The 22313-nt window shown below is 41.5% G+C and overlaps 1 protein-coding gene across 1 annotated transcript in view; it reads left to right on the top strand.

Annotated features, from left to right (window-relative positions):
* Window positions 1-4023: 4023 nt before the first annotated feature.
* The window catches only part of LOC139435419 (zinc finger and SCAN domain-containing protein 23-like), a 37713-nt gene continuing 19423 nt past the window's right edge, over window positions 4024-22313 (top strand). The window contains exons 1-2 of the mRNA XM_071206089.1: window positions 4024-4519; window positions 15596-16362. Of these exons, the coding sequence (XP_071062190.1) occupies window positions 4282-4519; window positions 15596-16362 (1005 nt within the window). The 5' untranslated portion in view covers window positions 4024-4281. The remainder of the gene's footprint in view (window positions 4520-15595; window positions 16363-22313) is intronic.

Raw genomic sequence — 22313 nt, 5'->3', positions numbered from 1 at the left:
TCATTAAACAATGTACTTTATCAAGGTCCCAACCTCACCAGTTCACTGCTTGGAGTTCTCACTCGTTTCAGGCAGGAACCTGTGGCATTCATGGGCGACATACGGGCTATGTTTCACCAGGTCAAAGTCACAGAAGAAGACCGAGACTTCCTTCGTTTCCTCTGGTGGCCAGAGGGAGACTTCACCAGAGAGATCCAGGAATACAGAATGACGGTGCATCTGTTTGGGGCTGTCTCTTCTCCCAGTTGCGCTAGCTATGCGCTAAGGAAAACTGCTGACGACAACAAGTCTGACTTTTCTGCTGAGACTGTTGAAGCAGTTAAGCGAAATTTCTATGTGGACGACTGTTTGATGGGTTTGGGCTCAGAGAAGGCAGCAATACAAATGGTTGAAGATCTTAATGCTCTCTGTAAAAGAGGAGGTTTTGTGCTGGAAAAATGGATCAGCAATAGTCGGGCAGTTTTGGAGACAATCGCGAAGAGCAGAAGGCTAAAGAGCTAAAGGACCTGGATCTGGATAGAGACAATCTTCCTCTTGAGAGAGCTTTGGGACTACTCTGGTGCGTCGAGTCAGATTCCTTTAAATTCAAGATGGAAGTGAAACAGCAGGCTCTAACCAGACGTGGCATGCTATCCACAACAAGCTCGGTGTATGATCCTTTGGGTATTTTGGCACCAGTCACTTTGCCAGCCAAGATAATGCAACAAGAGCTTTGCAGGAGAAGCTGTGGATGGGATGATGCCATTCCACCAGATATCGTACACCAGTGGAGACGGTGGTTGGAGGACATTAAGTTGTTGGCATCACTCAAAGTGGACAGGTGTATGAAGCCAAAGGACTTCGGTGAACCCATACACTCTCAACTACATCACTTTGCTGATGCCAGTGGCTACGGGACTGTAACTTACATCAGGCTAATGAACTGCAAAGGTGATGTTCATGTTGCTTTCCTATTAGGAAAGGCTAGAGTTACACCCATAAAAATGGTGACCATTCCACGACTGGAACTAACAGCTGCTGTTCTGGCTGCCAGAGTGGATATGATGTTAAAATCAGAGCTTCAACTTCATTTGGATGAGTCTGTGTTTTGGACAGACAGTACTTCAGTTCTGAAGTACATTAACAACGAGGACAAGCGTTTCCACACATTTGTGGCAAATAGGATCACAACCATAAGAGAGGTTTCAAGACCATGTCAATGGAAGCATGTAGGAACCAAAGACAACCCAGCTGATGCTGCATCCAGAGGAATGAAGATCCCTGACTTTCTGAAAGCCGCAGTTGGCTTGAGGGTCCCACGTTTCTTGTCAAATCTGAAGAGGAATGGCCTACATATTATGGCGGTGATGTCATATTGGATTTGGTTGACCCAGAAGTCAGAAAAGATACCTCGGTTAATATCATAGTCAATGAATCACTTGATGCAACAGACCAGCTCATGACTTACTTCTCAGACTGGAAAAAGCTCAAAGTGTCGGTGGCCTGGTTTCTCAGGCTGAAGACAATTCTGTTGGAGTTGAGTCGTAAAAGAAAGGATTTGAATCCCTCTGCACAAGCTGGTCAAGTGAAAAGACTGAAACCCAAAGTCAACCCGGAGAGTCACATCTTGACACCTAAAGATCTCTTGGAAGCTGAGTTGGCTATAATACGCTACGGTCAGCAGCATAGGTTTAAGGATGAAATCACTTCTTTAACATCTGAAACAGAAACAGTGAGCAGACACAGTTCCATCTACAAGCTGGATCCGATTCTGGAAGATGGACTACTAAGAGTTGGAGGCAGGCTAAGCAAAGGAGCAATGCCTTTGGAGGTGAAACATCCACTGATCCTCTCCAAAGAGCAGCATATTTCCATACTCATCCTCAAGGACATTCATCAACTACTATGGCACAGCGGTAGAAACCATACACTGGCTGCTTTGAGAAGAAAATATTGGATAACAAGTGCTAACTCTGCCATAAGGAAGATCATATCATCATGCCACTTTTGCAGACGTTACAATGGAAGACCTATAGAGCAAAAAATGGCAGATCTTCCAAAGGAGAGAATTATTCCAGATCTACCTCCATTCACCAATGTTGGAGTGGATTATTTTGGACCTGTGGAAATCAGAAGGGGCAGATCTACTTGCAAGCTTTATGGAGTGATATTTACCTGCTTAACAAGTAGAGCAGTTCACTTGGAGGTTGCACCCTCTCTTGACACTGACGCATGCCTAAATGCTATAAGACGTTTCATCAGTAGAAGAGGTCAAGTTGTTCATATGAGGTCAGACAATGGAACCAACTTCATTGGAGCAGAAAGAGAACTAAGAGAGGCCCTCGCTGCATTGAATAATGAGAAGATTCAAGGAGCTCTAATTTCAGCTGAAGTTGAATGGAGTTTTAATCCACCAGCAGGATCTCATCATGGTGGTGTTTGGGAGCGCTTGATATGCATGGTAAAGCGCGTCCTCAATTCAGTTGTGCAGCAACAGATGTTGAATGATGATGGACTCCATACAGTCATGTGTGAAATTGAAGCCATTTTTAACGATCGGCCAATCACCAAGCCGTCTGACGATCCAAATGATTTGGAGCCTGTAACACCAAATCATCTTCTTCTTTTGAAAGGGAAACCAGCTCTGCCACCTGGATTGTTTGAACCATCTGACATGTATGTGAAACGTCGCTGGAGACAAGTTCAGTACATTTCTGATCTATTTTGGAAGCGTTGGGTGCGAGAATACCTGGTGCGCTCTGTAAAGCTACAGACCAAGACCAACATTATTGTGCGACCTATTACTAAACTATGTTTAGTACAGGAAGTGTAGGATGTGCATTTCTATGTATTGAAAAATGATTTTTACATTTGGCTCCTTAATTGTTTTCAATTGATACCTGTACTATCAATTAGGGGCTGGTGTGTAGGAGCCAATTGACTGTGGGTATAAAGGTAGGAACCTGTGTGTGTTGGTGAGAGGTTCCGCCGGAAGGCCCATACAGTTTTTGAGCACACACACACACACACACACACACACACACACCACCACCACCACCACCACCACCACCACCACCACACACACACACACACACACACACACACACACACACACACACACACACACACACACACACACACACACACACACACACACACACACACACACACACACACACACAAACACACACAGAACATGCACACACGGAGCACGCACACAAACACGGGAATAAAAACAAAGCAAAAGGTATTGTGTAAACCATAAATATCGTGTGGTGAATGAAACAAAGAAACCAGTAAAAAAGGGAAATAAATGGACTATTTCTAACTGGAAACGTTGGTTCTGACTTTTATTTGGCAGCAAACAAGGTGTGCGTCAATTACACCCACCAAGCAGATCCTCAGAGGCTTAAAGCGTTGGCTTAGCCTCGACACAGTCATTAAGAAAAAAGGGATGGAGATCTGGCAGAAAAGGTGGGAGAAAGACCAGAAAGGCAAGGACTATCACAAAGTACAATTACAATTACAATTAATATTCATAAAGAGAGAAACAGAAGGGAGGAAATCACGATGGCTAGACTCAGAATAAATCACACGGCTTTGAATAGTACGCTGTATATCATGGGGAAAAGTGACAGTAACAAGTGTGGGAACTGTGCAGTAAAAGCAGATGTAGAACATATCTTGTTACATTGTGACATCTATAAAGCGGAAAGAGAACAATTAAAGGCTAAAGTTTTAGAGGCAGAGAGGGAATGGAGTGTGGTTGGTGTTTTGGGAACAAAAGGAGAGGGAGTAAGGGCTACCAGAAAGGCACTGTTTAAATTATTGAGTGAAACTGGGGTAGGAAAAATAATTTAACATTAGGTCAGGAAAGAACATAGATTTGTATTTTTGTTTTATTTATTTCATGGTTTTATTGATTTATTTTATAAATAATATTATCAGATCATAGGTTAAAGAGTTGGAATGATGTGATGATTCATACTCATGTACAGTAGGTGGCGGTAGGCACCTTTTTAAGTTGTTTGCATTCCGCCAAAAACAAGAGAAGAAGAAGATATCACCAGTTGTTCGTCCCACATTTTATTCGGTAACGGCGTCTCGTCGCTACGGTTCTCTCTGTGTTCCTGAGAAAGTGTGTGTGAGCTCCAGCACTACTGATCCATCATCTGTGTGTTTGGATAAACCTCTGAATGGACTGTGTGCTATTTTTTCTGGAGCGTTTACCTCGGACTATAGGAGCTAGCTTAGCATGCTAGCTGGAAACACGTTAGCAACGCCAGTTAGATTGAGAGTTTGATGGAGAGAGAAACGGTGTGTTTAACGGAGCTTGATCTAGTAAACATGAGTAAAGTCCAAATGCTGCTCTCGTTGAAGAAGCAGCGACTCACTGCTGCTGCTGAAGAGATATTTGCTTTGTTTGAAAAAACGATAGCCGAGTACGAGGAGGAGCTGTCTCTTTCCAAAGAAGAGAACAAGAGACTCCAGAAACTTCTGGACGCTGTTTTACAGCCTCAGCTTCGGATACCCAGAGCAGGTCTGTTCCCTTTACCCTTAATTAACACTTTACACTCTTCGGTAGCACTTTATTATCACATTAATAACACTTTAGACCCTTTATCAGCACTTGCTGCAGGTAGTAGATCCTGAAGTAAAAGTACAAACACCACACTGTGAAAACACTCCATTATTGTTTTCAAAGCCCTAAATGGGCTGGCTCCGGCCTATATAGCTGAACTCCTCCAGCGCTACAACCCAGCCAGAGCTGCTGATAGTGCCCAAGACCAGGGTCAAAACCCGAGGGCACCGAGCCTTCGCAGCAGCTGGCCATAGGCTCTGGAACACTCTGCCCCTCCATGTGAGGTCGGCCCAGAGCCTAGGGTTTTAAATATACTCTTAAAACACACTTCTTCTCCCTGGCCTTTTAGTCAGAGCGGAGCACGACTCCTGACTTTTCCCTGTGTTTTTTATATATCGGTTGTAATTTATTGTCTTTTATTGTGATTGTAGTAATGTGTTTTTATGTGATTGTAGTATTTATTACATGTACAGCACGTTGGCCCGACCAAAAATCGCTTTTAAATGTGCTTTATAAATAAACTTTGATTGGATTTACAAGTTAAAGTACTGTATGTAAGTATTATTAGACACATGTACTTTATTATGATAATTAAGATGTATTACGGAAGAGCAAACCTACCAAAATAAATATATTTATAAAAATACATACATTGAATCATATGCCATTTAATTTACTGATTTAAATATTACCCATACATGTAGGCACTAGTTGGTTAAATGTGACATCATTTGATAATTTAGTTTTAATGTGCTTCTTTATTCACCAAACCAAATACAAATAAATAGAGATGTCCCGATCCGATTTTAATTTAATGTTACAAAACAAAAATGACCATGTTCACGTCTTAAAGTCATCTTGAGGACTTAGTTTTGGTTTAAAATTACACAACATCATGTATGTGTTGCTTTCTTTGGGCTTGTTTTCAGACCTGGTTGCTTATTTCTCTGAAATCTGGCAACAGAGTGGGCGCAGTGTCTAATAGTAGCAGCAAGCTAACGAGAGGCTACGTTCAGCTGGTGACTCGGGAGTCGGGACAGCGAAAATGTCAGGAGTTTGGAAGTATTATAAAATTGAAAGCGAAGGCAGTGTAACAGCCAGATGCAATGTTTGCAAGGCAGAGGTTCCGCGTGGTGGAAAGAACAGAGCTACGTTTAACACGACCAATCTAATACGCTAATGAGAAACAAACGCCAACAACAACAACACGGCGAGTACACAGCGGCCACTCGGGTAACGGCACTGAAACAACTGACACTTTCAGAGACTTTTAAAAGGAAAGAGAAACTGCCCCAGAACAGTGAAAAGGCCAACACAATAACAGCCAAGATAGCTGAATTCATCGCGTTGGATGACCAGCCGTTATCTGTTACCTTTTTTTTCTCTTAATGCATTGCATAAAGATCGGGAAAAATCGGTACGGCAGATTGTCAAAATCAAATGATCGGAATCGGATCGGGAGCAGAAAAAGGTGATCGGGACATCCCTACAAATAAATACTTTGGATTAATTCAAATTGCTTGAGGATTATTCATAAAGAAATCAATGAATAAATATGTTCAATAATAAATTAAACACATCTAAAATGTTACTCGTTAAAGAATAGGAGAACTAGTACAAAGGTCATTAAGTAATTAAAATGTTAATATAAATTGATGTAAAATCTCATCAATCAATTATTGCCAACATGTATTTATAATATATTCTCTATATATATATATATATATATATATATATATATTAGAGGGCTGTCAAACGATTAAACATTTTAATCAGATTAATCGCAGCTTAAAAATTAATTAATCATGATTAATCACCATTCGAACTATGTCCAAAATATGCCATTTATTTATGTATATTGTTGTGGGAATGGAAAGATAAATGAAAGAAGGCGGAAATATCCATTTAACATACAGTATCTATGTTTATTATAACATTTTTCTGCGTGTCAAAATGAAAGACAACCCACACACCTATCAATCATCAAACCGTGGGGTCTTAATTCATTACGTGTTGATTTCCATCAACGGGGGTCGACAGAGGGGGGGGGGGGGGGGGGGGTGGAGTACTTCGTGACCACAGAAGAGGCTTCTCAATTCTTAAATGTCCCCTCCTCGACTCCCCTCCTCGGCTCCCCTCCTCGAGACTTAGTCCCGCCCACAGGAGATGCGAGCGGAGGACCGAGGAGGGGAACCGAGGAGAGAGGAGGGGAAGCAGCAGACGTTTAAAGAAATGAGAACTCCTCTCCTCTGAGCGGTCATATTACGTGGCAACAGCTGCATCAGCTGTCGAGTGTTTTGTCATATTTTATAATCTCTGTTAGATCAGCTGAACATTGTTCCCCCACATATTTACTTTGAATTCATTGAGAGTGCGGTATAATGAGACAATACCAGGCTACAGATGCGGAAACACAGACACAAATATATTTATATAAATATATGCAATTTAAAGTATGAGAGCATTCTCATAATAACGTACCACAATCAGAGACTGGATATATCCCCCCCTCTCTCTGGTCGCTGAAATGGGGAATTGAAATTACAGGCCAAAAGTTGTATTTACAAGTATTAAAAGTAAGGACATCAAACCAACTGAGACCCATCTGTCCGCCGCATCTACGCACTGTACCACACACACCTACAGCTCCTAAAGCATAATCAGGCTACAGCCGTTGTGTATTTTATTATGTGAAGCACTAAATGGTTTTAGAAAAATATCGACTCTTTGTTTGTAGATATCTACTAAACTAAAGCAAATAAAGAGAGTATGCCTGTTATACTGAGTGATATATATTTTACACACTGCTCTGCTTTCTGCACCTCACAGCTGTTATCACTGTAAACATCGCGTTGCGATGAGAGCAGGTTCTAAAATAATATCCAGGGGTTGCATGCAGAGCTGTCATTGGCTGAGATAAGTCCGGCCGTGCGTCACGCCTCCACCGTTCCCGGAAATGCATCCGCGGAGGAGCCGTGGAGGACCCATCAGTGTATCCTCGGTTATAGCTCCTCCAGAGAGCCTCCTCGACGCTCGATCCTCGGTCCTCGGTGTGCATTTAGAGAAATGAGACGTCCTTCAAAATGGCGCGCTGAAATTCATTTCCGGGTCACTACCGGAGGACCGAGGAGTCGAGGAGGGGAAATTTGAGTATTGAGAAGCCTCTAGAGTGTGAACGTTGTGATCAGCTGTTTTAGCGCAGTTCTCCAGTGAAGGGTGGAGTCTCCCTCCGCAGCCGGTTGGCGTAGTTTTGCCACAAGTCCGTTGTACAGACTGACTTTAACAGCAGCCCTGTCTGTGCACGGAGACCGACTCTGTCGTCCGGTGATCTAACCGCCTTCTGGAAAAGCTTCACAAGTACGTCAGTACGCAAATGCGCTTTGTGACACAAGTGACGGTAGCATTTCAGATTACGCACATAACCTGCGTACCAGTTATGTGCACCCCTGTACTACAGCAAAAGTATTCTCCGTCGGGACTTCCTGCAACAACACCACGCCGTTATCAAAGATGTTCTATTGAGAAGACGATCACTACGTGACAAAAGTTTTCAAAACCGTGGCTACTGAAATCAATCTTACGAACTGCTGTCTGTGCAATTTACTCTGCGCGAGTTGGCAGACTTTATTTTGCTTACTTTAACATCATTTTTCATGGTGGGGCTAAGCCATTTCTTGGTATGGGTGTAGCCTACCCCAGCCATACCCTGGCGCTGCCACTGGTGGCATGGGGCGGGCCATTCTGCACATGCGTTAAATATTTTAACGCAATTAATTCAAAAAATTAATTACCGCCGTTAACGCGATAATTTTGACAGTCAGGGCTGTCAGTCGATTACAAATATTTAATCGCATGATTGTCCATAGTTAATCGCGATTAATCGCAAATTAATCGCACATTTCATATCTGTTTTTAATACTCTTATCAACATATGAGTGGACACATATGCTTTATATGTGTGTTTATTATCATTTGAACAATGACAAATATTCTCATGAATATTAAACACAACAACCTCTGAACATTACAAATATTCAACCTGGAACCTCTCATACGTGTGTGTGTGTGTGTGTGTGTGTGTGTGTGTGTGTGTGTGTGTGTGTGTGTGTGTGTGTGTGTGTGTGTGTGTGAGAGTGTGTGTGTGTGTGTGTGTGTGTGTGTGTGTGTGTGTGTGTGTGTGTGTGTGTGTGTGTGTGTGTGTGTGTGTGTGTGTGTGTGTGTGTGTGTGTGTGTGTGTGTGTGTGTGTGTGTGTGTGTGTGTGTGTGTGTGTGTGTGTGTGTGTGTGTGGAGAGAGACACACTGTGATGGATCGTTGGAGCTATGTGCAACTCAAGGCATATGCTCGAACGGGAGCTGCCTGGACGCTGCAATCATGTTGCATGCACTATCCGTGCTTAGTGTGCTGACTTTTCGTACAATGTCCCACTGTCTGGCTACCTGCATAAAGTCAGGTGCTCGGCGAAATGTCGCTCCTGTTTTCATTGAAACAGCTCCTTATATCCGTTAGCGCAGCTAGCACCAGATGCTAACAACAGCAATACACATACACACACTCTCCCGGTCCTCCCGATGGCCAGTCGGTGCCTGCCGGTGAGCGTGGAAGTGTGGTCTGCCACAAGCGGGCGGCAGGAGCGGGGCTGTCAGCATCAGCTTGTAGAATGTATTTTAAACTTGATGCTCTCTGAAACTACGGGGCGGCCGAGGACAAAAAATACACATGCGTTAAAATAATTAGTGGCGTTATTTTTTTTTTTTGCGTTAAGGCGTTATTAACGCGTTAACTTGACAGCCCTAATATATATATATATATATATATATTTTTTTTTTTTTGAGAGAGATATGCACTAGTATTAGACGCAGTCAAAAGTTTGGACACATCTTCTCATTCAAAGTTTTGTATTTATTTAAATTGGTTCTACTTTGTAGATTTATACTGTAGACATCAAAACTATAAAAGAACACATATGGAATTATCTAGTAAACAAAAAAGTGTTAACAAATCCAGAATATGATTTATATTCTGCTGGCTACTGCAGAAGGCTGCGGTAGCCATGCTGGTTAAGGGTGCCTTGAATTCTGAATAAATCACCAACAGTGACACCAGCAAAGCCCCCCCCCCCCCCCCCCCACCACCATCTCACCTCCTCCTCCATGCTTCACAGTGGGAACCACTCATGCAGAAACCATCCGCTCATCTTCTGTGTGTCTCACAAAGACTCGGAGGTTGGAACCAAAATTCTCTCATTTGGACCGATCAGACCAAAGTACAGATTTCCACTGGTCTAATGTCCAATTCTTGTGTTTCTTGGCCCAAACAATTCTCCTCTTCTTGTTGTTCATCTTCAGTAGTGGATCTTTGCAGCAATTGGACCATGAAGGCCTAATTAACGCTGTCTCCTCTGAACAGTGCATGTTAAAGGTCCCATGTCATGCTTTTCCTATTTATTACCCGTCCCCTTGTGTGTTATGTAGCTTTTTCTGCAAACGGTCTGCAGAGTCACAAACCCTCAAAGTACACCCAGTAGATAGTAAAACTCTAACACAGAAAAAACAGGTCTATTGTTACGACCCGCCCTCTACTCCGTGGTCGTGGCTCATGGGGAGACCCGCAACATAAAATAATACACGCAAAAACCAGTACTTGATTACGATCATTTATTGAAGTACAGCCGTTTACTCACACAAGCAATCCGGCAAACGAAAAGAGGTCTGAAGGACTGGCCAAAAGAAACAAACAGAAGGAGGTAACAAGAGCCAGCCACACCACGGGCCGTAGGACCCAGAGTTTCCCTCCCCTAACCAGAAATAAAATAAATACCCTATGGGAAACAAAATAAAGCCATGAAAACTGGACCACCAGAGGCCTGTACTACGAAGCAGGATTTTCGCTTAGCGAGCTAACTTCAGGGAAAACTCTGTGTTTCCGGTCCTACGATGCTGGTTCTCTTTTTAGCAGGCTAGATCTCCATTAATTTGAATTAATCCAAAGTAGGGCTGAATGCGCAATATTCACACCGCAGGGACGTGCGGTTTTATTCTTTTTTTTTTTTTTTATTCTAATGCACTTTAGCACGGAATTCAAAATAAAGATACCCTTATTACTTATCGAAACTGCACATACAATATATCCAATTAAAGCTGAGACTTCACAGATTATTTAAGTATAGTATCTAAGCGATCCGATTTCGCGACAGGGGAAGCAAACACAGACATCACAACACGTACCTTTTACGGGAGATTGTCTCGGTTAATCCATCGGTTCATAATGTATCTGTGGCTTTGAAGCAATTGTTTATAATCCATAATTCCATTTTTATGCAAAAAATCGGAGCACAAAAGTTAGCTGCTAATGGTAGCCACCAGAGTGTATGCAGCTTCCGGTTTTGGCTACGCGTCACTCTCACTCCTTATTTGATTTGTGTGTGTGTTAGACTGCGCTGGACTGCCGCATAGCCAAGACCGGAAGCAGCAGCCACTCTGGTGGCTACCATTAGCAGCTAACTTTTGCTCTGCGATCTTTACATAACAATGGAATTATGGATTATAAATGAAATAATTTGTGTATACAGAGACGTTAAAAACCTATGTATCAACCGATTCAGCCGCGTTTTTTCTCGTTTTAATGCCATTGAACACGTCTTTTGATCAGATTGACAGCTACGGTGAGACGATCTCCCCTAGAAGCTCCGTAAAGGTATCTGTTGTGATGTCTGTGTTTGCTTCCCCTGTCGCGAGTTTGGATGACTCAGTGATGATACTATATACCTAAATAATCTGTGGAACCTCAGCTTTAATCGGATATTTTGTATGTGCAGCTACGATAAGTAATAAGGGTACTTTTATCTTGAGTTCTGTGCCAAAGTCCGTTGGCATTGTTCGCTCAGGGGTCATTGAGATGCTTCTTATGAGACTTGTGTTTTGTTTTGGTAAAAATGGTTTGCATCGTCAGTTAGCTGAGATTATTTCAATTAATCTGGTATAACACATTAATAGGTTCTTAAATATTAAGATCCCCTGAGACACAGTGTCGTGAAAACAAAAGTAAAGTACCCGCCGGGACCTTTGGGCTTAACAGGTTAAAAAAACCGCTATATATATATATATATATATAGCGTATTTTTTTATGGTATGGGTGTAGCCTACCCCAGCCATACCCTGGCGCTGCCACTGGTGGCACGTATGGGGCGGGCCATTCTGCACATGCGTTAAATGCGTTAAATATTTTAACGCAATTAATTCAAAAAATTAATTACCGCCGTTAACGCGATAATTTTGACAGCACTAATATATATATATCGCAGGGGAACAAAAAACCGCAATGTCAGTTTTTTTCAATAAAAACTAACTCCATGGTAACTTATGCTGTGCCTGCCCCGGAGCAGGTTAGGTTGCAGGCTAAGAGCTCAACTCAGTGAAAGCACTGCCTGCTGACCAATCAGAGCTCAGTGTGTGGAGTTTAAAGCGATCAAGTCATATTACAGGAGAAAGGAAAACTGCCGTTGAAGGAAAGACGGCAAATCAACTGACTGTGTGAATGTGAACATTAATAGAATATCACCTCCCATCTTCAGAACAATCTGACTAATATAACATTAGCGTTTAGAAAGCTTAATTAAATATCTGCCACAACACAAGTAACCGTATCAAAGTAACAGTACAGTCCGCAGCATATCACATCATAATGTATCATATATTTCCTTATCTGAGTCAGCTGGAGCAGCAGGAGCTCCAACAAGGCGTGTAGGACAGAGAGTGAATACACATACTATACAGAGATGCTGTATGAGAAACCAATGTGGTTTTGGAACATTGAACAATGTAAATCTATTCTAGTAGACCTCAACAATGGAATTATGATCAGTAGAAATGGCCATGTCATGGGACCTTTAAGATTGTCTGCTCCTTGAGCTCTTTGATCATCTATGTGGGCTCTAATCTGAGGTGCTTTTAATTTGCGGTTTCTGAGGCTGGTAACTCTGATGTATTTATCCTCTGCAGCAGAGGTAACTCTTGCTCTTCCTTTCCCGGGGGGGTCCTCATGAGAGCCAGTCTCATCATAGCATTCGATGGTTTTTGCGACTGCACTTGAGGATACATTCAAAGTTCTTGACATTTTCCGGATCGACTGACCTTCATTTCTTAAAGTGATGATGGACGGTCGTTTCTCTTTACTGGGTCGAGTCATTATTGCTATAATATGGATTAAAACAGCAGTCAAATAGGGCTTTCCACTGTGCACTAATTCTACCTCTGCACAACACAACTGATGGTCTCAAGCACATTAAGAAGGCAAGTCATTCCACACATTGACTCTTGACAAGGCACACGTGTTCATTGAAAACCATTCCAGGTTTCTACCTCATGAAGCTGACTGAGAGAAGCCAAGAGGGTGCAAAGCTGTCATCAAGGCAAAAGGGAGCTACTTTGAAGAATCTAAAATAAAAATCATATTCTTGATTTTTTGTAACACTTTTTTGTTAACTAGATAATTCCATGTGTTCTTTCATAGTTTTGATGTCTTCAGTATTAGAAACATATTAAAATAAACAAAAAACATTGAATGAGAAGGTGTGTCCACACTTTGACTGGTACTGTATATAAAACACACACATTTTAATATTTAGCAGGTTCCCTCATCTATAATCATTTATACAAGCGCAACTTTGAACATGGACAGCAGTAAAATGCAACATACAAATAATCAAGAAACATCATACATTAAACACCGACAGGGAATATTTTACTGCACCATCATTACTTTTACATAAGAAGGTGCCGTCAAATGTTCTGTTAACCTGTTAAGCCCCAAGGTACCCCTCACTACACTGTGTCTCAGGGGATCTTAATATTTAAGAACCTATTAATGTGTTCTACCAGATTAAAGGGAATAATCTCAGCTAACTGACGATACAAACCATTTTTACCAAAACAAAACACAAGTCTCATAAGAAGCATCTAAATGACTCCTGAGCGAAAAATGCTAACGCACTTTGGCACAGAACTCAAGATAAAAGATACCCTTATTACTTATCGTAGCTGCACATACAAGATATCCGATTAAAGCTGAGGTTTCACAGATTATTTAGGTATAGTATCATCACTGAGTGATCCAAACTCGTGACAGAGGAAGCAAACGCAGACATCACAACACGTACCTTTATGTAGCTTTTACGGGAGATCGTCTCACCTTAGCTGTCAATCTGATCAAAAGACTTGTTCAATGGCATTAAAACGAGAAAAAACGCGGCTGAATCGGTTAATCCATAGGTTGATAATGTTTCTGTGGAATTTTTTTTAATTTATAATCCATAATTCCATTTTTATGTAAAAATCGGAGAGTAAAAGTTAGCTGCTAATGGTAGCCACCAGAGTTATCGCAGCTTCCGGTTTTGGCTATGCGTCAGTCTCACAGAACACACATTACCAAAAAAGGAGTATGAGGGAGTTCCCATTCGGCGCATTCACACTGCGGTACTTTTCCCACAAAGGTTCATGCGAACTTAGTTCATGCAAACTCTTCGAGGTACAAACTAGTTCGCATGAACTAAATACAGATCGCGTTCACACCGGAAAAAGTCCCTGGGGGTGGATTAGGTAAATGAAGCTGCTGACGTCACTTCTTCTTCTGCTTTGGGCTTACTGGCAGGCCGCAAACCACTTCACGGCGTATACTGCCGCCCAAAGTCCCCGGCCGGAAGTCCCCGGAGTTGGGGACTGGCTTCAGTAGAAGCTGCTGGGACTCCCAGCAGCTTCTACTGAAGCCTTCCGAGTAAATCGCCAGAACGCCGACACCTCCTCATCTCCACCGCTCCCATGTTTTATTTTGTGTTGCCATAAGTTAGTATCTCTGCGTTTCTGCGCTGGGCTAATGCTAATGCTAATAATGCTAATGCAAGGATAATAAAATGGCGGCTTCACAAAACTTTTTGGGAGTTTTACGGGGCGTGGTTTGCAATCCGCCCAGCCAATCCGAAATATAGCTCTTTTCTCACAAAAGAGCCGCTCGAAAGTCCCCGCTCTCTAGCAGGGACTTTCGAGGGGGTAAAAAGGTTCGCATGAACTAATTTTAGTACCGGCTCTTTTTGGTGTGAACGCGATAAAAGAGTTCTCATGAACTAAGTTCGCATGAACCTTTGTGGGAAAAGTACCGCAGTGTGAATGCGCCTCTTGATTCCAATGGAACTGATGGTTAGAAAGAGATGTCATTCAGCAAAATCGAGCAAGGGGGGCCAGAGATAGGTCAAATCCACCCAATTGACCCCAGAAGTGCGTTTTTTTTGCTAAATCTTTCTAAAAAGGTCAAATTTCACTTGTTTTGCATCAATCTTGATACAGGGTACTCATTATATGTTGTAGTTTGGATTCCTACAGCTTTTAGTCTACCATCCCATCATTCAAGGGTTGTTTTCACTAAGTAATTTAATTTTTTTTGGACGGACACAATAAATAAATTTGTTTTACTGTGTTCAATCTGAATTTACTTTAAAATAAAATAGATCTATTGATTCTGACACTTCTACATCCAACTCACAGGTGTACCCTTGCTTTGGGAACAAAGATTATTAATTTAACCCTTTTAGAAGGGAAGATATGGTCATTTGTTCTGGGAATGTCATTTTTGAGCCTGAGACCTGAAAAACAGGCTAGGGGGTTAACAGGTTAATACTTGCATACTTTTACTTAAATAAGGTTTGAATGCAGGATTTTTATTTGTAACAGAGTATTGTAATTCTCTACTGTAGGCGTAGTGTATCTGTGAACGATCCCAAATACAATTCATTGTTTACATTGCAGCTAGTGCTACGCCGAAAACTTTTTCATTTTTAACTGGAAGTGGAAAGGGGCAGGCCTACATAAGGTGAATTGAGCCAACACAAATACACAATAGGTGGGACTAAGAAAGATAATGTGAAAATATAAAAACAAAGGCATTAATTAGGGCTGCAAAATGTCTCCCATTGTAATGGTGATTAGATTTTTAAATGCTAACACTTAACAGTTTGTTCTGACAGTGTGTTTCCTGTTTCCTGCAGATGTCCAGCTGCTGGTGGTGGTTAAAGAAGAGTTTCTCCCTGACCAGCAGGAGTGGAGCACCAGTCTGGACCCGGAGGACCCAGTGCCCCCCCCACACATTAAGCAGGAACAGGAGGAACTCAGGATCAGTCAGGAGGGAGAGCAGCTTCAGGAACTGGAGGAGGCTGAGATCACCGAGTCCACTTTCACTACTGACCCTGTGAAGAGTGAAGATGATAAAGAGAAACCTCAGTCCTCTCAGCCTGATCAAAGACAAACTGAACACATGGAAACAGAAGCTGATGGAGATGACTGTCGAGGACCAGAACCAGCCAGGAGCTCAGATCCAGAGAGCCGTTTACAACCAAAGACTGAGGACGACACTGGAGACTCTTCTGAACCTGGCACTGAAGACAGTGCTGATTGGAAGGAGGCCAGAGAACCTGCATCAGGCTCAAACTCACTGAAAAATAGACATGAATCTGTCAGTGATCCACAACCTAGTGCTGAAAATAAACCATTCAGCTGCACAGTCTGTAAGAAAGCTTTTTTACAGAGTGGGCATTTAAAGGCACACATGAGAGTCCACACAGTAGAGAAACCACACAGCTGCTCAGTCTGTAAGAAAGCTTTTTCACATTATGGAGATTTAAAGAAACACATGAGAGTCCACACAGGAGAGAAAGCACACAGCTGCTCAGTCTGTAAGAAAGCTTTTTCAAGGAGTGATAGTTTAAAGAACCACATGAGATTCCACACAGGAGAGAAACACACAGCTGCTCAGTCTGTAAGAAAGCATTTTAACAGAGTGACAATTAAAGAACACATGAGAGTCCACACAGGAGAGAAAGCACACAGCTGCTCAGTCTGTAAGAAAGCTTTTTCACAGAGTGATAATTTAAAGAACCACATGAGAGTCCACACAGGAGAGAAACCACACCGCTGCTCAGTCTGTAAGAAAGCTTTTTCACAGAGTGGAAATTTAAAGACACACATGAGAGTCCACACAGGAGAGAAAGCACACAGCTGCTCAGTCTGTAAGAAAGCTTTTTCACAGAGTGGAAATTTAAAGAAACACATGAGAGTCCACGCAGGAGAGGAAAAATAGAGCTGCAATGTTTGTGAGAAAAGATTTAAATGGCATAATCGTTTTAAAAGACATAAGTGTGTTGGTCGTCAGCTGCTTCTGTAAAGGTCAGGGAATACATTTGTCTATTTTGTATCCTGATGACCTAATGCCGTTACGTGTAATACGTAACTCCCTAAGCCTGATTTCACCCACCTGCAACCGATTCGCTAATAATCACAAATCTTCATTTTCTTTGACCCCTTGACTCGACTATTTCTTGTTTAATAATCGTTACATCTCCTCAGGACCAAGTTCCTGTGTCCTGCTGTTCACCGACTGCTCATTTAAGGTGGACTCACCTTTACAAGGGACCAGCTAGTCTTAGTGTCTTAATGCAAATGTTTTGTAAAGTGATGCTAGACCAAAAACGTGCTGTTGGGTAGTGTGCTCTCTGCAGGACGGTGTCTGTACTCAAATATTGTTTATGAAATGAGAGCTTCCTTCCGTTTTTGTTGTCTAAACAACGCCAACAGTGCGATATGTCTTCTTTCCAGCAGATGGCATACATGTTACATCATCCAGTTCAACTGTCATCCACATATTAATGATTCAAAACAGCAATGTGTAAGATATGGCTAGTAATTGACCATTTCAACAGAATGTGAAGAGGTTAGTCGATCGCGAGATGTGTCTAAAAATAGAACAACAATATTCTGTTTTATCGTTAATGTCCTGTAACATAATCTTCCTGTGACAGAATAATGCACTTGAACGCATCAAAGCTTTGTGATTGGCCGGCGTGACCCCATTTGTCGGGGCGTGGCTGGTGAGCAGTGAGCAGTGGGCAGTGCACTAGTTCGCTAACGTTGTCCGTGTCAACAGGAGTGACAGTCCGCACACACACAAGACCCCAATTATGGCAGAAGCAAAACATATATAATTTTCACTCAGAGTGGGAAGATGATTATGTTTGTATCTATTCCAATTCAAAGTCCATCTGTCTCATCTGCAATGCGAGCGTGGCTTTATCGAAGAAGGGTAATTTAGGAGCGGCATTTCAAAACAGTGCACAAACGCTACGAGACGGAATTCCCTCCTAATTCTGCCCTACGCTCCCAAAAGGCGAGGGGCCTGAAAGGACAGCTAAATGCAGCACAGCAGTCCATTTTCACCAGGCCCAACAACAAGGCTGCTACCATAGCATCTTAACATGTCAGTCTCGTTCTTGCGTAACACATGAAGTTGTGAAAGAAGCATTCCTGGAGGCTGCCGACGTGCTTTTGGTGGACAGTAAAAATAACAGTAGCATTAAAACAGGTTTTTGATATGATAAAAACTCAAGTTAGATACCATTATTAATCAGCTGTAAGTTTGAGTTTGTTTGAACTTATTCATTATAATTATTGTACAAAATAGTATAAGAATGCAAACTTAAATTGATTATAGTCTATAATCAATTCAGGTTAATTAACTAGTGTTGCTTGCATCCTATTTTAAAGGCATTTCTTTTTATAATCTACTAAAATGCAACAAGATAAAGGATCTGAAGTATTTTATGAAGTATTAATCGTACAAAGGTCAGTTGTATACAAGTAGAAGTGTGTATTTACCTGGTAGTAGGCTGTCAGTAATGGCTACGCCTCTCTATTTGGACTGGTAGATATCGGCAGACTGGCAACTTTAAAAGTAGCTCTCGGTTCAAAAAAGGTTGGGCACCCCTGGTATAGAGCCTTCAGGTTCTGATAATGATCAGGGACAGAGCTAGAAAAAAACTCCAGAAACCTGAATAGAGCTAGAAGATAGCCAGTACAAAGCCAAGAAAGACCAAGTAGAAAGACAGGAAGGAGCCAAAAGAGTTTGTGTTTTTAATATTCAAGCTCTTCTCTTAAGATATTAGAACTTCCTATCTCAACATGTATCCTTTTATGTCAATTAAAAAAACCTTACATTTTTGCTGCCAATTATTGAGATTGTTTCACAGCTTTATCTTAAATATATAGACTTTTATCTTTACATATAGATTACATAGGATGAACAGCACGGTCCACTCTGCTGGATTCTGCCCAAATCTGCTCAAAATGCATGCACACATCTCGCTGTATCCATACTCCTGCAGTTGTATTGTTCTGGATTCATAGTAAAGTGTATTAGATGTAATGCACTCTTATTGTTATGTATTTAATATAAAGTGAAATACCCATAATGTCAGAAAAGAAAAGAGACTCACTTTAGGAAAAAGGTTCTGAACCAGTGAGAGTTCTTTATTTGCACATAAACAGGGTAACATATTTAAAGTTGTGACCAGATGGTGTCGCCCTAATCCGTGTACCTACGGTCCATTTGTTTTTATTTATTACACCAGTAAGCGGAAGAGCGTCTGAGAGGTCTGTTTTTTTACCTTTCTAAATGGTCTAATGATCATTGGAGCGAGGGGCGGGGCGAAACTCACAGAAGTGATTTAAAGGAGACATGTCATGGCCATTTCCACTGATCATAATTCCATTGTTGAGGTCTACTAGAATATATTTATATCGTGCAATTTTCCAAACTCACATTGGTTTCTCATACAGCATCTCTGTAAACTAGGTGTATTTACTGAATTTCACTCTCTGCCTTTAACGGCTCGTTGTAGTAGCTCCAATAGCTCCAGCCCCCACCCTCCCTGTGAGCACTGTGCTCTGATTGGTCGGGACATTGTGAATCGCGCTGAGCTCCGTGGAGGTGTTGTTTCCTTGTTTAGCGATACACAGCGAAACACACAAACTCACGGCCGAAGTAAAAAAAATAAGTGTGGCTTGATATTGAGTAAGAGAAAGGTGATAAACGCTGTGAGAATGGGTCTTCAGAGAGAATTTCGCCGCGATCCCAACTGTCTGCTATCAGCCTGCAGCCAGGGCAGTAGAGCTGTGTGTGTGTGTGTGTGTGTGTGTGTGTGTGTGTGTGTGTGTGTGTGTGTGTGTGTGTGTGTGTGTGTGTGTGTGTGTGTGTGTGTGTGTGTGTGTGTGTGGTGTGTGGTGTGTGGTGGTGGTGGTGGTGTGTGTTGGTGGTGGTGTGTGGTGGTGGTGTGTGTGTGTGTGTGTGGATTGGTTGATTTGGACCAATCAGCCTGGTCATAGCTCTGGGCGTGGCTACTTGGTGTTCAGAAGTCAGAATGTCCAGGAAGAACATGAGAAATCTCCAACGAGGCGTTTTGGGGAGGTTTTGTGTTAGAGTTTTACTCCCTACACTGCTACAGAGTGTACTTTGAGGGTTTTTGACTCTGCAGACCGTTTACAAGCATAACAACCTTCATAACACACAAGGGGACGGGTAATAACCGGAAAAGCATGACATGTCTCCTTTAAAAACAAAAGCCCTCCTTTGCTTGGACCGGTGATATTATAAACAAGGGGAAACAAGGTGAATTTAGCGATCACAACGAAAACGGCCAAGACACATATTGAGCCCAGAAAATGAATGTTATCGAGGAAATACCCTTAGACTCCAGAGGGTTAAGGGCTGTAAGTATAATCAGCCTATGTCTAAAATGGACAATATTGTTAGGAGATTTAAAGCGATTCTGCACTGCGGTCAACTCAGCCGTCTCTCGATTTTGTTTTTTCAAATCAGCTGCTCTTCATTTTTTCCCCTGCTATATTCAATGAGTGCCACACATATTTTTTACCACAAGTTCTTAATAAAACTGACACTGTTGGACTCGGTACTAGTTTGACTGCTACCATAAATGAAATTAAGTACTTTTACTGTGTACTTTGTGAGTCCCCTCCATAGTACAGAATGCATGTTTTCTGCCATCTTTGATGAGTGATAAAAATACAATTTTACCATTAGTTCTTGATACTGTTTGACTTTGTATTAGTTAGCCTACTACTAACAATACATTGAAGTACTTTCACTGTGTATTCATTGAGCAATCCTCTGTCAAAGTCCCATTCTGAGAACAAAATCAAGCCACTTCTGCTAAGTTTGATGAGGGAATTATTTTTTGTTGCCATTAGTTCTTCGTGAGATTGATCCTGTCGGACTCAGTGAAACTACCCCCACAAGTAGGCTACTATGAAGTACTACTTACGGTGTACTTTTCCAGTAATCGTCTGTCAATGTCCCCTCCTGAGTACAAGAATGCATATTTTTCTTTTAATAAGCGTTAAAAAACATTTCTTCCTGAGACTGATATTGTTGGACAGAGTATTTTAAGAGGATATTGGACATGATATCAGCAATATTTCCAGTCAGTACTCCAGCAGCAGCATTTACCTCATGGAAAGTCTTTAGAGTCTGGCCTGGATAGCTGGTCATTCAGCAAAGTGACACACTCTGGTTGCCCTCTTATGATGCTGCTGTCTTTTTTAATATATAATTATTCCTCTGCCGCTAGTTCGTTCGTTAATCAATATGACCCCCAAGGATCAAAGGTATAAAGTAAACTTGAGGATAACAGGAAGACAAAAGTGAATTCTTTGTTCTTTAATGTGAAAGTGAAGCGTCTGTGGCTCACTTTGGATTTGAGTTGTTGTGGTACTTGTACTTTACTCGAGTATATCCATTATATGCTAATTTAGCATAACGTTAGCATAAAGCTAGCATTATCATAGAGCTAACTATAGCAGCTAGACCATGAGTGGTAATAACCAGAGAAGATTCTGTTGGTTTCTGTCAGAGTGTAAATAAACCAACCCACTGTTATAATCACACTCTCGACCTTGTTCTGACTTATGGTATTGAAATTGAGCAACTATTAGTCGAACCGCATAATCCTGCTTTATCCGACCATTTCTTAGTAACTTTTGAAGTACTGTTACTAGACTACAAAGCATTAGTCAAAAGCTCTTGCAGCAGAAACCTATCTGTTAGTGCTATAGCCACATTTAAGGAAGAGATTCAACCAATACTTAACTCGATAGCATGTCTGCATGTAGGGGAGGAAACTTATACAAAATGTACACCACCCCAAATTGATCATGTTGTTGATAGTGCTATAGATGCGCTGCGAATAAAATTAGACTCTGTTGCTCCTCTGAAAAAGAAGAAAATAAAACAACATAGATTAGCTCCATGGCATAATGCCGAAACCCGCAAAATAAAGCAAAAGTCTAGACAACTTGAAAGGATATGGCGTTCCATTAAACTTGAAGAATCTCGTTTAATTTGGCATATTACTCTCAATGAATATAAGAAAGCACTGCGTAAAGCGAGAGCAGCCTACTACTCTTCATTAATAGATGAGAATAAGAATAATGCAAGATTTCTTTTCAGCACTGTAGCCAGGCTGACAGAGAGCCACAGCTCCATTGAGCCTTCTATTCCCTTAGCACTCAGTAGTAATGATTTTATGTGCTTTTTTAACGATAAAATTGTTACTCTTAGAAACAAAATTAATGACCTCTTGCCTTCGACCAGTATAGTGTTATCAACAGCTCCCGGAATCGTAAGTTCTAATATTACACTAGATAGTAAACTAGAATGCTTTTCAGCCATTAACCTTGAACAATTACATTCAATGAATCTCTCTTCTAAACCATCAACGTGCATGTTAGACCCAATTCCAACTAAGCTGTTGAAGGAAGTTTTTCCATTAATTAGCACTTCTTTATTAAATATTATGAATATGTCTTTATTATCAGGCTATGTTCCACAATCATTCAAAGTAGCAGTGATAAAACCGCTTC

Source organism: Pseudochaenichthys georgianus, chromosome 16, assembly GCF_902827115.2.
Source record: "Pseudochaenichthys georgianus chromosome 16, fPseGeo1.2, whole genome shotgun sequence".
Taxonomy (NCBI): domain Eukaryota; kingdom Metazoa; phylum Chordata; class Actinopteri; order Perciformes; family Channichthyidae; genus Pseudochaenichthys; species Pseudochaenichthys georgianus.
Note: the sequence above shows the minus strand (reverse complement) of the source record. Positions and strands in the feature narration are given on the sequence as shown.